This window comes from Periophthalmus magnuspinnatus, chromosome 10 (genome assembly GCF_009829125.3).
Source record: "Periophthalmus magnuspinnatus isolate fPerMag1 chromosome 10, fPerMag1.2.pri, whole genome shotgun sequence".
In the NCBI taxonomy this organism is placed as follows: domain Eukaryota; kingdom Metazoa; phylum Chordata; class Actinopteri; order Gobiiformes; family Gobiidae; genus Periophthalmus; species Periophthalmus magnuspinnatus.
Genome location: NC_047135.1, coordinates 25,612,649 through 25,630,656, shown reverse-complemented (window position 1 = coordinate 25,630,656; position 18,008 = coordinate 25,612,649). Strand labels below are relative to the sequence as shown.

Genomic DNA, 18,008 nt, shown 5'->3' with positions numbered 1-18,008 from the left:
TTTAAATACTTTTACATGTTTCCATATGTCAACTGTCACTATATACTCTGCTATACAACTGGTAAATGGTCACATTTTTATATAGCACTTTTTCACTTTTAAGGCACTTTACATCAAGGAACCACTCACCCATTCACACACACATTCATAAACAAGTGTACGCAGACACTGACGTCAAGGTGGGTTAAGTGTCTTGTCCAAGGACACAACAACAGCATTCACCTGTGGGAACTGGAATCACATCGCCAACGTTTGGATCAGCGAACGACAGGTGACAGTAGCTATTAACTGAGCTACTGTGGCCCAACATGCATTGTTTACTTCACAGGTCATTCGTTATATGATCCAGTCTGGCTTTAAAATGCACCATAAACATTAATACCTATAAACAGCCCATTAAAGTTACTACTAGACTGCTACTGGCATGAACAAGCAGATACTCATTTCCCCCCAAAGCATAGTTTCTTCCACTATGTAAATTCTGCCCACATTATTTTATGAAAATAGCCCATTAAGTCCACATTAAACTGAGGACGTGGCTATAAATATTTAGGTGTGAGCCAAACTGCCGGCAGTGTTCACAGTCCAGTTGGCAGTTACTAAAGGTTATGGCAGTGCAAGTCATTAAAAAAGGAAAGAAATATTTATCTTACTCAATAAAAATATGCAACTATGGTACAAAAATAGAACATAATTGAAGTAATCGTTGAGTTTAAAATGAATGTTGGCAAGTTTGGTTGCATATTTTCAGTATTTCTTTTTAAGGAATTCTGTACAATTTCAAAAATAGATAAATATATATATAAAAAACTTACAATCTTATGGAAAAATAAATGACAAAAGCATGCATATGGGATGTTATTGCTTTACCTAGAAAGTTCCACAGTATGGCATAAATAAATACATTTTATCTCCATAGAGAAAAACAGGACCACACTCACACCAGAAAAGTTACATAGTGCCCATTTAATAATAGATCACACACAACCTCTCTTGATATCTAAATAATTGCATACACATTATAATTTATTCATACAAACCTAACAGTGTAATCTTATTATTGCATAACACCACTGGCATAGAAGAGTTTAAGTGATAATTTTATATAACACAGAATAGATTACATGAAGTAGCCCTTAGCTTAACCCGTACAACTATGACACATGCAGTCTCCATATGAACTAATGAGAGCCCAGAGGATTATCATAGAGGCTATAAGCTCGTCACGTTGAAACTTTAATAAGCGTCCTGCTGCAGTGCATGCTGGGTAATAGGCAGGGGTCTCCGCGACAAAGAAAAGATTTCCTCTGAGTGAGTATCTTATGGATCTGTGGAAGCTAGAAGTCAAATCTGCTCTGACAAGACACGAGTTTCTTAATAACAGGCACAGTGATCGCCAAGTGCTAAGTGGTGCTATTCTAATAATTATACCTGTACCTTATACATTCATACAATTTCTACAGTGTTATTAATTATTAATTATTAGTGTAATTTTTTGTAAAAGCTTGTTTTTAACTATCTACATAGAAAGTGAAACTGCGATTGCCTGTGTCATGTATCTTTTAATGAGATGTTGACATTAGCCATGCCCCTAATTTGTCCTTTCAAAATTATTCAATACCCACTATTACCAGCAGGGGACACTGGAAACTGAAAGTGCTGAAATACTAATGGGAAGACTATTTTGAATGTTTAAGGGCATTTTGAAACATCTGAAGAAATTATATTATGTAAGCTATCTAAGCTAAGTGTGAATGCTTTCAGTATTAGCAATGTCCTTTACAAATGTTCTAATCTAATTGTCTTTAAATTGTTTCATATTTCAAAGATGGATAATGTTTTTTTTTTTCTCATGGGAGGTCTGAAATGTTCTGCAGTGTGTCATTACCCCTAACTATCTAGCATTTAAGATAAGGGTAAGGTTAAATATCAGGTTAAATTTGTAGCTCAGTTGGTTGTGTTTGTAGTCCACTGATCTGAAGGTTGTCAGTTTGAATCCTGCTCTTAACATAAACCTCAAACATTGGTAGGGTGACCTGATCCACTGTGCCACAGGTTGGCGGTGCGATTCCAGCTTCCACAGATGAATGCTGTTATTGTGTTCTTGGGCAAGACACTTAACCCACCTTGCCCCCAGTGTCTGCATACACTGGTGTATGAATGTGAGTGGTTCCTTTAATGTAAAGCACTTTTGAGTGCCTTGAAGGTGGAAAAGAGCTATATAAAAACTACCATACTGTGGGACATTACACGCAAAGCAATACATCAAAGTAAAATCTCCATGGAGACCAGCAGGTGGCAGACCATTGACCTGAAAAGTTACATAGCGTACCTTTAAGTCAATTAAATGTTCAGTTTAATTTTCTTTCAATTTTTAAGACTTATTTACCAAAACACCAACACAAGTTAACTACAGCTCTCTGGTTGGTTTCAAGTTCCAAGAAAAAGCGTCACAGAGAGAGTGTTCCATTCTTCTCAGAACTGATCTAATAAGTCTGCCCTGAGTCCTACAGCTAAAGCAGCAGGGGACTTCGTTATTACTATCATTTATCAAGACCCAGAGTGTAGACAAATTGAGATAAACTGGTTACTACAGGGCTTTAAAGTTAGTTCCAATAGTTCTATGGCTCTTACCAAACTAAGTGGCAGAGTGGTTAGCAGATAGAATTAGCGTGCATCTTTGCCAAGCAAGACTTTTATTATTATCGTGCATGCTCAGATTTCCATGCCAAATTTTGTCATTGGTTCGGTACACTTCCCGTCTTTGTAACTAACCGGATCGTCCCCCGAGATGTTATTGCTTGAATATTCCACAGTAACGCATTAAAAGTGTCTATCTCTGTTGAAACAAGCAACTAACAACATGAGGCCAAGTTATAGGTCAGATCTGCTGAAAGTTTGAGCCCACTTGCAGTAAGAATGTATGTTGTTGTTTTATTTTCAGCAATAAAATATCTCCTATTGAACAAACACAAAATAGATGTAATGCCATACTGTGGAATATTCCAGGAAAAGAAATAACCCATTCCACCTTTCCCACCAATAAACTTACAAAGTGTACCTTTTAAAAATTACACTAGATTTGTCATGTTTTGGCATGTGTTTTAGCAATTAGTGATTATTAAAATTCTGATTGCTGATTGGTCACAACTATTTATTAATTGCTTCAACCCTATTTGGCAACATAGACAAAAGAAGAATGGTTGTCACTTCTGCAACTTTTTTTGTCATACTCTCTAACTATATCAATGGAAAATGGATTGATTGGTCGATTAATTCCCAAATCAAGCAAAACACAACACTCTACGTAGAGGTACAGGTAACGTAATTACATGGCAAAAAGTCAAGAACTGAGTTTGTTTAGCACAATTAAGCTGTGAAGTTTGACTGACTTTAAACTCCTAGATTCAGAGGATGTTCAAAGTCCCAAGTGCCTCAAGAATTCTCACATTTTGACCTTATATGTTGCCAAGTAACAGTCAAATTGTTAAGGTTTCTATCTTTCCCTGGTGACACTTTGTAATCCTCACCTTTGCCTTTGGTCCAAATTCTTTTTACACTTCACACAATCCAAACCTGCACCAGTCCCCTCTCCCTCCTTTATTTGTAGTATCACCTTCTCTCTTTCTATCCTCTCTCCCCTCCACTCCCTCTTTTCTTCTTGCACCCCTTTCTCATCTCCCTCCCTCATGCCATTCCTCTCGCTTCGCTCTCCATCTCTCGCTACCCCCTCTTCTATCACTCCCCATATTTCCTATTTCTTTTCTTTCTCCATCTTTTCCCTTTGCCTCCTTCTCTTCTCTCAATCCCCTCTCACTCCTCTCCTCTCTTCTATCTCTTTTTCTACTCCCCTCCTCTCTCTCCTTCCCTCTAACTTCTCCCCCTCCCTCTTCCCCTCTCTCGTCTACCCCTCCTTCCTCCCGATCTCTCTCTTTCTCTCTCTCCCCCTCTCTCTTTCCCTACATCAGTGGTTCTTAACCTGGGTTCGATCGAACCCTAGGGGTTCGGTGAGTCAGTCTCAGGGGTTCGGCGGAGGTCAAGACATGCACCCAATATTATTTGCGGACTGCGCTGGCCGTGTCCAAGTTCAACAAATGCACCCTTCAATATGCCTATCGAAGTACCCGCCCGACTTAATTTAATGGCACAATGGCGCATTTAAGGGCATTTAAGGGCACTTGAATTGAGACATGGCATGAGACACGGCCAGAGTGATGCCCCGGCACTGACTGGGAGGATCCCGGCGACAACTGCGCTCTGATTGGACATCTTTGAGGGACCACGGAAGCACATTACGGAAATTAGGTGATGGGTGTGTGTTAAAATGTTAAAAAAATATATAAATAGCATAAATACAATAAGTTCATTATTGGAATACATAAGATAAAAAATTTAAATCATTTGGTGGTATTAAAAAAGGTCATGTCTTTGTGAAAAGGTATGTATGTAATTTGTTGTGAGTTCATGCATTGTATTGGTTTTATTCTTTGAACACAGTGATGTTAATGCACGGTTCATTTTGTGCATCAGTAAAACATCCATATGTCTTGAATTTGAAAAAAAAAACATATTTTATTTTTTCAATAAAGAAGGGTTCGGTGAATGTGCATATGAAAGTGGTGGGGTTCAGTACCTCCAACAAGGTTAAGAACCACTGCCCTAGATCGTTCCCCCTCTCTCTTTTTGTTAATTCTCGCTCCCTCTCGCCTCCCTCTCTCTCTGTAACCCTTTCCCTCTTACTCACTCTCTCCCTCCCTCTCGCTCTACCTCTCTCACTCTCTGTAACTCTTTCCCTACATCTGTCCCCCCTCTCTCTACCCCTTTCCCTACATCCCCCCTACCCCTCTCTTTACCTCTCTCTCTACATATTCCACCCCTCTCTCTCTACCCCCCTCTCTTTCCCTCTCTCTCTCTACCTTTTTCCTTACATCTTCCCCCCCTCAGTCTACCTCTCTCTCTTTCCCTCTCTCTCTACCTCATTTTCCCTACATCTTTCGACCTCTGTCTCTCTCCCTACCTCTCCATTTCTCTCTTTCCCTCTCTATACCTCCCTCTCTCCCTAACTCTTTCAACTCCCTCTCACACTAACTCTGTCTCACTCTCTCTACCTCTTTCCCTACCTCTTTCCCCTCTATTCCTCTCTCTCCTTCACTCTTCCCTCTCTCTCTGTCACCCTCTCTTCCCTCTCTTCTGTCAGCTCTGTTGGAAAACCTCGGTGTCCTTGTACACACTGTATTGGTCTCGTCTCTGGGCAGACTTAATAAGAGCTTTGAGAGGGGCTGCCTGGATATTGCGGGAGAATTTCTAATAACGTGGGATTCCAGAGGAGACAGGAGACACAGGAAGTCACAAAACATCCCTCTGCTGGGGGAGAGAAAGTCACAGTTCTCAGGAATTTGGCGATGCATGGTGTAAAGCTTGAAAACTTTCGTTGCCGGCAAATTATAATTAGCCTATTTTAGTAGTTTTTAGAAGAAACTGTATAATAATCTTTTTTTTTTCTTATTTGGGTAACATTGTAATTTCACTATATGCAAAGAAGTTTCAAGTGATAAAACAAACAAAGTATTGAAAGACAAGTGGGCCTATATGCTCATGGTCACACCAACAGGCCAAGTTAGAGGTCAAATTCAAGGAAAGGTGAAACTTGTAATTGAATTCATGCAAGATCAAGATCAATTTAAATCCGTTACCAGGCAAAGCAATAACATATGCATGGAGACAAGCAACAGAAAAGTTACAAAGTCTACCTTATTAATCAATACTAAAGCAATCCAGTTGAAGTTAATATTACAGTTGGACAAAGTGGCTATAGCAAATTTGGCAGCAGACAACAAAAGAACTCTGTATGCACCCATAGACTCTAAATATAAATGGTCATAGCTAACGTGCTAGTCGCTGCATACCAAATAGGAAGTGAGCATGGACCCAAAGTGGTTCCTTCGAGAACCATAATCGTTGCCTCTCTCTGCAACTGCTGCTGTCAGGCTCATCATTCTGAGCTTAAATGTTCATATTAACCTGCCCTACATGATCCTGGCGTTTTTATTTCAGTATTTTCTCCTTAAATTATTATATGAACATTAATAATAGACCTATCCACTGCCTACTTTCCCTAAGGCTGACTCCCGCTACCATTAGCAACAGATTGATCGGCAGCTTTGTTGCTAAGCCCCTTTAGAAACCAGCGGGGCGTGTACCTTCAACAGCCTTGTTCCTGATTGGCTCTTTGGTTTCACACTGTAATTTCCAAATATGGTGCCTGGTTGCAGACTAGCCGCTATAACTGCTAGCTTCGCTGAGTTTCATTTGGTTGCCATCACGCTCCCTTAACCCACTTTTATTATCTTAAATTGAGACCTACAGCTTTATTCCTCACTTTCTTAACACAATCCAAGCATACTTATTTACTACTTATTTACTAGAATGAGTTTCTAACCGTACAAGCCTTACTTTCCGGTTCAAGGACAACACAAATACTTAATAAGCAGATGTAGATGACCCACCTGAGAGCTGTTTTACAATATATCTGTACTGGGGCAAAACAATTATAATTTTATTACATGAAACAAATGGGTACTTTTAAGCTTGTTTGTGTTCACTTTGGGGAGAGGAGTTTGGGGATGAGAGAGGGAAATGCAATAAAGTTGTAAAAGCAGGAGAAGCAGTTTTTGGCCAAGTCCGCACTCATCCTTTATCCTCTAATGAAACCACAAGAGCAACGTTTCACAGTAATACTGGAAGCATTGTTTTGCTTTGTCAGTGCAGTCTGGTCTGTGGTAAGATAAGATATGCATATTTCTTATACATTCATTTTTGCAATAGTGGTAGCGGTAGTCTTTGTCAACCTTGGCAAGAGGAAATTTTAAGTAAGATGTTAATACCTATTTAATGAAAAGCAATGCATTTTGACAAAGAAAAGAAAACATTGAAAAGCTACAATGCACTGTTAGTTATTTGGTATTCAGCAATAGAGCTTCTCAATGTCAGGACATGAAAGCTTGACGAAACAAGCCTCTTTACTTTTCAAAGTTATGTCATAAGAATAGCGCAGATTACATCTTATGTCTTTGTTATTTATCTTCCGAGCACAACAGCAACAGCGCTCCACACAATGTAATATATACCATGACTGAGTATTGGCAAAACAATGTTACTGTGGACTTTTAAAATCTATAAGCTGATGAACTACAAATACTTTTTTTTTTTTTATTAGCATAGCAACTACTAAAAATATATATACAGTACAACTACATATATACAGTACAAATACATAGACCAATTTTTAAAGTCTTGGATATTTTGAAATAGGCCAATACTGTTTGCTCTATAGATTTATCTTTGAATTCCATTACTGTCAGTCTCCCCATAATATTCTATTAAATATTGCATCCAGGATAAGTGGAAAAAGATGGATGAACCCTGAAAGTGTCTTGCCCAAGGACACAACAACAACATTAATCTGCGGGACCTGGAATCTCACAGCCGACCAATGGATCAGTGGGTCAGACCGTTCAACCTATGATATTTATGTCAATAGCAGAATTCAAACTGGCAACCATCGGATAAGTGGACAAACACTCTACCAACTGAGCTACTATCCCCCCCTTTTCTGGAGATTGTCTGTCACCTGCTTGTACAGGTCAGATCTGTGGAAAGGCAACACCGCTCATAGTAAGAATGCATGCTTTTCAATATCATTTTGAACAATAAAAAAGCTTGAGTGAAAATAAATGCTCGATAGATGTCAATGCCAGAGTGACACCATTTAAAATTGTGATAATGGCCACACGTAGACACTGTGACATCCCTAATATATACAAACTGAAAATATTTTATGCATGTTTTTTAGCTCGATCAGTACTGCAAATCACTGAAAATGGGTGCTAATTCCATGGAGATAAATGTGACCAGTGCAGTACTCCATAACATCACATCTAGTGTAGAGTTTGCCTATAAATAGCCTGAACGGTTGAGCGTGTTTGGGGGAGGGGGATGATGTGTTCCGACTCAGAAGATGACCAGAGGAGTTGTACACAGCCCGGACATGTGCACTGTGCATGCAAGAGGCAAATGCGAGGAAGAAAGAACTGATTTGAAATGCCAGTGGGATAAGACTAGTGTGTGTTATCAGAACAAAATATTTACATTAGCTTAAGCATAGAGCGATTATGATTTAATGATACAGCTCTACTAGGGTGGCTGGCCATACCTGCTGGTCAATTCCTGAAATCTTATCAGATTTTGGAAAGCTAAGCACGGATGGACCTGGTTAGAACATGGTTTGGAGAACGCAGAGAATACCAGGTGCCAGTGGCTCTAGTGGAAACTATTGTTGTGTCCTTAGGCAAGACACTTCACCCACATTGCCTGATTTAAATGCGGTGTATGTGTGAGCATTGGTTGTGGTCAGAGGATCGGCAGTCAGTTTGCCCCAGGTCAGCTGTGGCTACAGTTGTAATAGCTTATCACTACCTTGTGTGGAGTGAGTGATTAATGCACTGTAAATCCAATGCATTATTATTACTATCAGGGTCAAAACAATAATTTGGGCCCAGTATCAGTATTGAAGTCTAGTGGTGCCAATTAGGTGTTAAAATATTTTAGTTATTTCTTCTACTTGACTTTAACATTGAGGGCCCTAATGTAACCAATTGCCTCTGCTTTTTTTACCATAAATTTCCAGCAAAACAATACAAACTTAACAATACCTCCAGCTAACTCACTCCACAATTTCTCCTTTCTGCTGTGGTCCGTAAACAATCCGTTCTTACCCAAATAAAAGAATCAGTTGACTAACCCAAATTTGACTCCACTAAAACACCACGGCCCGATACCCAACTAAACGCCTAAAAGCTCGCAGCCCCTCATTACTCACGTGATAACCAGTGAGGTGGAGAAGAGCAGCGTCCCCAGCAGCCCCCTCCTGCAGTCTGCGTTCTTCCTCTGTCTCTGGTGCATCTCTCCTCCACAGTTATCACAGCACCGGCACAGGCAGAAGAATAGGCCCACCAAGGGAACCAGGACAGTGAAGAGAAGGCCCAAGGCGGCACACACCACAAAGCCAATCTCATAACACATCACCTGCAAACAGAGGACAGTCAGAGGAAAGGTGGTATGCATCGGTTTCAGAATGATGAGAAATTAGGACAGTTTTGATTAGCGATTAACTATTTAAAACAAAATGAATGGGGAAAAAGTCCTCAAAATGTTGCATAGAAATAATAATCACAATCACAACCATCATCATCATGGGGGGAATGACAGATTGATTGATTTGAAGCGCTGCAATGAGTCTGAGTTCCTGATGGGTTGTGGGAGTGAGTGAGGGCGGGCGGGGGCGACAGCAGCGAAGACTCGGTCCCCTAAGGTTTGATGCTGTGTCTTGATGAGGGGAGCGAGGAGGCTGGCGTCAGCTGATCTGAGGTGGCAGGTGGGACAGAGCTGATGGAAGAGGTCGGTGAGATAGGGAGGGCCCAGGTTATGGAGGGACTTGAATTGGATGCGGTATTGCACGGGGAGCCGGTGGAGTTGTTTGAGGACAGCGGTGATGTGGTCTCTGGAGCGGGTGTAGGTGAGGAGGCGGATGGCAGGGAGTTCTGGATGTATTGCAGTTTTTGGAGGTGGGCGGAGGGTAGACCGTACAGAAGGCTATTAACAGTGGTCGAGTCTGGAGGTGATAAATGCGTGAATGAGGAATTCTGCAGTGGGCTGAGAGAGGGAGGGGCCATGTTGCTGAAACCCATGAATAGTTTGTGTCCACTATTTAGAATTTAATTATGTCATGGAAGATTTAGTGTTTTTGGTAGAAATGTTATGTGTTTATGTATAATTATATTAAGCATAAACCAGAGAGGCTTGTACCAGACTGTAGCTAATTCCCATCTGTAGTATGATCCACAAACAGATCATATTAAACGTATGGCTTCAACTCCCTCAACTGACAATCGTGTTATTGGGTTTGAATAATACATGTTCACCTGAGAACATATCACGTGACTCGAACTGTGGGTTTCTGATTGATGAGCAATTAGCACTGTTGCCACAGAAAACATGATATAGTTTTAATGGGGAAAAGAACTCAGAATGGCACCAATAAACAGGAAGCTGAAACCCATGAATAGGAGGGGAGTGAATTAGCAATGAAACAGGCTAAGTGATCGGGGGGACAAGACCATAACAGCTGCTAAATGAGGTGAGGGGAGAGGGAAACTATCAGGCAACTTAATGGGCTAGGACAAGATGCACAAGATGGGGTAGAACTGAAGCAAATGGCTACTGATGCTGTTAGTGAACATACTGAGGGAAAACAGCCACTTTATATGGAGATTTGTGTTGTAAATAAATAAATAAATAAATACACTGACTGTGAAATTAAAGATTTTTTTAATAGTCAAATGGAATAAAAAAAAAAAGAAAAAAAAGACAAGTTACAGTAGGTTTGCACTGCACAAATGCTCATAGGTGCCAAAAAATATTGTGTACTTTATTACCATGAGATTTAAAATACTTCTCTTTATTTTTTTTGCAAGATCTAAAATCACATCTCCCTGGAGACAAGCAGGTGATGGATCCTCTGCCATAACAGTTAGAGTGCACTTTTAGAACAAATTCAAATGCTCAAAAAAAATAAATAAAAATGGGAAACTGTTACATAAGTTTCTGTTGGTGCCAGAAAAAGCACAATGTATTTGCACAGGAATTTAGACAGTAAGCTTTGAAGTAAAACAATGCTTGAGAAATCCAGAAAAAAAACAACATTAAAGCTGGGGAACCTGATTTTCAAAGTGTGAAAAATATGATGGATTTAATTACATAGCTCTTACAAACCTCTTAGCACATCACTAGCAATGCACTGTGCAAAAAACATTTGGCCGCTAGCGCAGTTTTAGAACAGCTTTTTCAGACTGCAAAGTGAAACTAGGTGGATGACCCTTGGACAGCCAATCAGCTCCCATCCCAAAGCGTCATATAGTGACTCACATGGGTCATGGCTCAAGTTTGCAAACAATATAATGCTTTCTATTTAGATGAAGACAGCCTTTATTCATCTAATCTTCATCATAGATTTTATTCTTTAATGAGAAAAAGGTTTGGTGTATCAGCTTTAACATAACTCCCTGCACCGCTCCATTCAATAACTATAGGCAAACTATGAATCAAATTTCCTTCATACCAGTGTACCAGAATGTGAACCACTCGTTGCATGATATTAACTTGACATTTTGTAATTCAACACTGTAAATTATGTAACACTAAATTTCCATATCAGATGCATTGTTTTGGTTATTCACTATTCAGCCTGTCTTATGTATTTCTTCCATACTGTATATTCACAAATCCGTATGCAGAGAGGAAACAGCTGATGCAGAGGAGGGACTGTCTCCAGGGAGGTACAGACACAGGGCTGATCCAGTGTTCTGAGGAAGAGGAGGAGGAGGCAGTGCATTTTGGATGAAGAGTCGGTTTCATTATAGAGCTTACAGGAGGAGCAGGAGAGGAGGAAGGTATCAGTGGGGCTTTTGATCACTATTCTCCTTCATACAAATTACAAATCTGCTCGTAGAGTTAAAAATATGCCTGAGCCAGACGTAGAATAAAGAACTTTTGGAATAACTTGCAGGTTTGAGAGTTGTAACAATCAATTATTACTATTATTTTCTTAATGATTTTCAACTTGTACATGGAATTATGCAAGTGGGTTTACATTTATTAATAGATTTGTTCAATTCTGTCTTTCTGTGACACTGTGTTTTATGAAGTGAATTACTGTATGTGTGATGTAACTGTGAAGCTGCTTTTTAAACTGTGTTGTGCAGATTGTACAATGACAAAAGCATTCTGATGCAGTTGCTTGGTTAAAAGGTGCAATGCAATCTACCTTTTTGCCTCCATGGTGATGTTATTGCTTTGCTTTGAATGTTCCAGAGTATGGAGTTAAATGTATTGCATTTATTCCATTACTGAGCTTTTTATTAGTCAAAAGTAGACAGTAGTTACATAGATAGCATCTAGTGGTGATATGGTCAATATAACAGGGCCAGGTCAGCCAGTATAGTTATAGATGGTAGCTTTAATGCCATATTGTGTAACATTCCTAATTAACTAATAACAGCTCCACTGATACAAGTAGAAGTAGTAGTACACTAAACCAGAAAAGATTCATTGCATCTATAATAATGACATATTCAAGGATGGCACTAATAATTGAATCAAGATAAATTGTATATTCTATTGTAGATTATAATACAAATGCTGACAAAAAAGCTTGAAATCAGTTACAGTTTTACTTTATATTCATAGTGTCAATAAACAAAGACAATACTTTGTGACCTCCCTTCTCCATGGCGACCACATCTAAACAGGTATTCCTAAAGTGAATGACTGCGCTCTATCTCCACACGTGTATTTTCCCTGTCTAAACTGCTGCTGTCTGCATTCTGGGACTCCCTCCTCATCTCATCTCCCCCTGTACTTAATCTGCTCTTGTCTGAAGCCCTGCTCTCACTAGGGCTACACTCAGAGGCACTGTAATACCCTCTCAGTGTGGAACGTGTCACTTTTGCTCTGAATGCTCCTCTCCATAAAAGGATCAAACAGAGCTGCTATCATCACCGCTGAAAGGACCACTGCCTCCTCTCCTCTCATTCCCAACTCACTCTCACTAATCTCAAATGCATTACAACTTATTGACCCAGCTTCTCTAGCGGTGAGTTGTAGCTTTTTGATAGAATTTGCAGGTTCTGAATACACTGAAGCAAGCCTAAAACAAAAAAATGTGCTCATATTGTGGATTGCTATTATAAATAAAATTGCAAACAGTATTAAATGGCAACAAATGCTGGGCGATTTTGGACAAAAAAAAGTCTAATTGTGACCATTCCATTTGTGATTTACGATTGGAATGCTCAGAACTCTGGGTGGGTTTCCTCCGGAGACTCCCGTTTCCCCTGATCAAAACAGAACATGCACAGTAGGTAAATCCTTCAGCTAAGGTAGTCCTAGCTCCTAAGATTTGGAGATCGGAGATGGGTGACAAATTTCGCTACGTGGACCATTTATTAGCCAGTTAAGAAATAATATCTTACTGCACTTAATAATTTGGTTATTGTTACATCCTTATTTGAAACTAGGCCTACTTTAAGATGCAAAACATCAAACATAAATGCACTCAACTATAGCCCAAAACAAAAGTAGATTTGGGAAAAATGCAAGTGAAACCGACAGTTGCTTGTGTCTCGTGTTATGGAAAGCAAAGATGGACATTGTTGTTGTCATGGTGCTTCAGGCTGATTCTTCACCAAAAAGGTCAAAAATGTCTCCTCGGTATTTCCCGGGAGCAAGCATAGCGGAATATTTTTAGCATACGTCTCGTCATGGTAACTGTCCAGAGGAACACTATGACCTTACAACAGTGATAAAAAGGGAAGTGGTGGCAGTGTGTCAAAAACTGTCCTTAAGCCAAATGTTCTTTTTGAATTGGGTTCACTTTGGATAAATGGACTATTTTATCATCGGGTAAAACATTTGTCTGAAACATTTTGTCTGTGATGAGAAATTGTGTGAAAGACAGAAGAATGATATAATATAAAATAATGTTTGGATCCATGTTGTGGGTAATGCATACTGTTGCTGTGTCCTTTGGCAAGACAGTGAAATTTGCCTGGTGTGACTAAAATTTTTACTTGGGTGCACCTCTCTCCTCATTATAAATACAAATTAAATAGTCTAGAACTAGCTTTTTATTAATTAAACTTATAGGCTACCAACTCATTCTGCTCTAACTTCTAAGAAAAAAGTTAATTTTTAATGTTTTTTTTTTTTTTAATCAAATAAACAACTTTCTATATATAGAACTAGTCATTATTTAAGTTTTTTTTTCTTTATATTTTGATGCACTCAAATCATGTTAATTGATTGATGTTGTTTTAGTCAACCAAAATTTTAATCATAAGGATTTATATGGGACAACAGCAGAAAGGAGAAGTTTGTGAGAGGAGTAGCTGAAGATTTGTTGTTTTTTTTCTTTTGGAATTATTTTGTAAAAAGGAAGATTATACTCATGATTCAAAAGTTTAATCTGTCTTTATACGAATATATTGTTTCCTAGTACTTTTTCTGCATAAATAGTTGGTTTTTTTTGCATGAACTCTCATGCAGTTGTAGCGCAGTTTGGGTCAGATACACACACCTATGTAACAGTTTTGTGACCTTTGCCCCAGCCCCTTTTTAATCGAAAGGACATACAGATGACCAATAATTTCTTTAGTCAAATACAGCCCTAATGATTGCATCTTTTTTTGAGTAAAATTTTGATTCATGTCGTTTTAAGTTACAACGATGCAGTTTTGGTTGAGATGGTTCTGAATAAAATGTAATGTTTTTTTCTTTTTCTGTAATTAATTAAACTTGGAGCAGTAATTAAATTCACACATGCTTATTTATGTTACTAGTTTTCTTTTTCACACATTATGTAACTTTTCTGGTGGAGGGTACGCCGATTGCTCGTCTCCTTGGAAATGTTGCTTGGTCTGGAATATTCCCCAACATGGCATTAATCTTATCAATTCACGAGGCCAGGATGCAGCTACACAGAATAAATGCTACACTGATTAGTTTAATACCATGCTGTGGAATATTCCAGGCAAAGCAACAATATTTCCATAGAGACACCCACCGGATAAGTTAGAATCACCTTTAAATAGAAAAGAAAGATAAATCATTTGTAAGCCGCCATGTTGTCTGACTGGCTCCTCTGAATCGATGTAAAATGCTTTGAAATTACATATAATAAAACTGTAATTATTATAATCCATCTGTTTTAATGAGGCTGCAGAAAGACTGATCAGCTGTTGGTGTCACGCTCCATTATCGTAGAATATGAGTAGTGTCTGAGCACTGTGGGAGAGCACTGCCAATATGCACTTTAGTATTAGAGGCAACTTTTAACCACAACACTCAAAACATATTTTACTATAAAGTATAAAGTTATTATAAATAAATCTACCACTAGGACTATAATTTTTCTACTAATACCTGGTGTAACTATACAGCATAGACAAGTATGCTCTTACCTGTAATGCAAATATACTTAATACAATATAATTTGTATTTGATGAGGAAGCAAAAAAACAAAAACAAAACAAAAACAAAAGGACCTGTATTTGGAGTCTATTTTGTACTCATGGGTGTAAGCTAGCTGTCTTGATACGTTGTCTTGTGTTAAGATTATAACAAGTGCATTGCACCTAATTTTTTCCAGATGTATTCCAAGTAAAATGTGTTTTGCCCGACCACAGATATATTGTATAAGCAGCCCTTGAGGTCAAAATATGTCAGCTGTATACTGTCTGCATCTAAAAAGAAAGAATGTCCACCAATTAGGAAGTGCGTGATAGCATGCTAGTTGCTGTTAGCATTACCGTCACAACAAACTGCACTCTGGTGTTGTGAAAAGCACTCATCATGGTGAATAATTAGGATGCTCGGAATGTATAAGGTAAATGAGGAATAACTGTGGACCACTGCAAACCGTTTAAAATGAACTAGTTCTGTTTTTACATTTTTAAGAAAGTAAAAGTCAGGTAAAACACCTTTAAGAAGTCAAGCAAGGAGCACACGACTAACCAAGACTAGATGCACAAAAGCTCAGTTACAGTAAAATGTCGTGACAGCGCAAGCAGACTGGAGAGTACAGTCCTTAGACCACAGTGTAATAAACACCACGCAGTGTAAAGAGCTTGCACCCAGGGGACCAAGCCTGGACATTGAGCCCCACTTTCTGTGTCAGACAAAGCTCATGAAAGAGGAGAGAAAGAGGCTGAATCAAAGCACTGTACGATCAGTCTATGAGAGCTTACAGGGCTGGGAATACACTAGCAAGGGGGAAGCATTCTGAAATATTGATCATGTTGTTTTGTTGTGCTCATAAGTAATATTTTTATGTTGTACAAATGCTACAGTTCCTCTCACATGCCTTGGTAATATGGCTGCAGGCCTTTAGTGGTTTAGTCTTAGTGGAGCAATTATTTTATTTAGATTAAAAGGAATTTTTATGCCCAACAGCAGAAAAGAAATGCAGGTTCAAACCCAAATCTTCAACTAATCCACTCCCTGTTTAATCTGCCTTTTTCCATATATGCTTTCTCCGTACTTTTCTGTGTAAATAGATGTTGCAGTATTTTGAGTGCAGTTACATGGTCAGATCATAAAGATAATGAGTTCTTCAGTGAGGTTCATCTGGTCTTCAGATAATGTATTTTAATAGATTCTTTTTTCAGGCCAAGGTTTAGTTTGTTTTCATACCTGACAGTTTCGACCTCTCACTAGCGGTCTTCCTCAGAGTGGTCATGTGATGCTGCTGAGATGTGTTCAGACAGGTCACCTAAACAGGTTTCGGTGCAGTCTTCCTACCGGGCCACACATCTAGGATACTGTCCTGAAGAACTCCAACTGCAGATGGCGCAGTCGTCCTGCCTCCACCAATAAGAAGACAGCGCCAAGACCTTTTTACGGTAAATCAATTGACGAGACATGTGACAGAAACATCACATGACCACCGAGGAAGACTGCTAGTGAGTAGTTGAAACTGAGGTATGAAAACAAACTAAACCTTGGTCTGAAAAAATAATCTCTTAAAATAATAATAATAATAAAATTCTTTGGTTGATGACAGCCCTATTCGACAAGCCTTAGATGTGTACTGTCAGCAGTTTTTCTCTGTGGCGATATTAGTACTTTGTCTGGTACTTTATACAGTATGACAAAAAATGTAACCATCTTGCATTTATTTCATTACTTGTATTTTTATTGTTAATTGTTGTTTTTATTGTAAAAAATACAACCTTACCTTACCTTAAAAACATACTGTACATTCTTACTATGAGCAGGGTCACCTCGCCACGGAACTGACCTTCTATTGTCCTGGTGGAGTCACCGGCTTGTCTCATCTCCATGGAGACAAGCAGGAGAAACTTCCAACAGAAAAGTTACATAGTGCACCTATGTAAGCCATTACTAAATTTAAGATTAACGATGAATGAAACAAGATGGAGGAAATGATCATGATCTGGTCCTATGAAGCAGCTTACCAGTCATTTTGGTACAGAATAATACAGAGAGCATTGAGATATTTCACAAAAAATATGCTAATATTGTAATTATGTTAGTACAATATGGAAAAGTATTATATAATTTTTAGTCCTGAAAATGTGTCATAACTAATAATGTCAATTTAATTTAGGATTAGTACTTAAAGGACTTTTCAATGTAGAATCCTGTCAACTACGCCATCGGTAGCAGCTCCACGACATCAACCGTGGGGAGGGGTAAAACAGACAAAGTCCAGCAGACAGACTTTACCTGAAGGGTCAGCACTATGCTCTCTGGCTGCAGACCATCAGGCCAGAGCAGAGAACATCACACGGAGAAGGCATGCAGAACCCAGCGCCAAAGAAAGAGTAAAGCCAGACAAAAACATGAACCAGGAGAAAAGAAGAGACACAGGTCAAGCAGTGTATAGGCATGCATATTAACAAGAATGCAATAGGTCTAGCTTGATCAAAGGCATTGCAGAAGTTTAAAGGGCCCATTTTACACTATTTTTTTTAATCTATGGTATAATGTTGTTTCCTCATCACAAACATACATGGAGTTGTGTTTTGTTTCATTTACACTTGTTTAAACACACAAACCCTGCATATTTAGGCTGAGTTCTTCTCTTAAACACAAAACACTCTGTTCCACCTTGTGTCATGTGGTAATACAGAAAGTGCTCCACTGTATAAACTCGCCTTCACTAGAATCATTTGGATATTTTCAACCCTGGAATTGCCCATTTCAACTAAACTGAAGTTAAAAAGTAGCTGTTAACTTGAAAACTACTGATTCATGACATCACAAGGTGGAACAGAGCATTTTGAGCTTTGGAGAAGGAGACACGCCAACAATAAAGGATTACTCAAACATGTGTGAATGAAACAAAACACAACTTTGGGTATGTTTTTCAT

At 38.8% G+C, this 18,008-nt stretch overlaps 1 protein-coding gene across 8 annotated transcripts in view; it reads right to left on the bottom strand.

Moving 5' to 3' along the window:
- prom1a (prominin 1a) overlaps nt 1–18,008 on the bottom strand; it is an 89,743-nt gene that overhangs the window by 38,657 nt on the left and 33,078 nt on the right. For 6 of the 8 annotated variants that reach the window (XM_055224804.1, XM_055224800.1, XM_055224802.1 and 3 more), the window contains exons 3-4: nt 17,362–17,388; nt 8,879–9,084 (exon numbers count right to left, since the gene is read on the bottom strand). In XM_055224804.1, the coding sequence (XP_055080779.1) occupies nt 8,879–9,084; nt 17,362–17,388 (233 nt within the window). The remainder of the gene's footprint in view (nt 1–8,878; nt 9,085–17,361; nt 17,389–18,008) is intronic. The other 2 variants (XM_033974406.2, XM_033974408.2) reach the window with 1 other exon arrangement.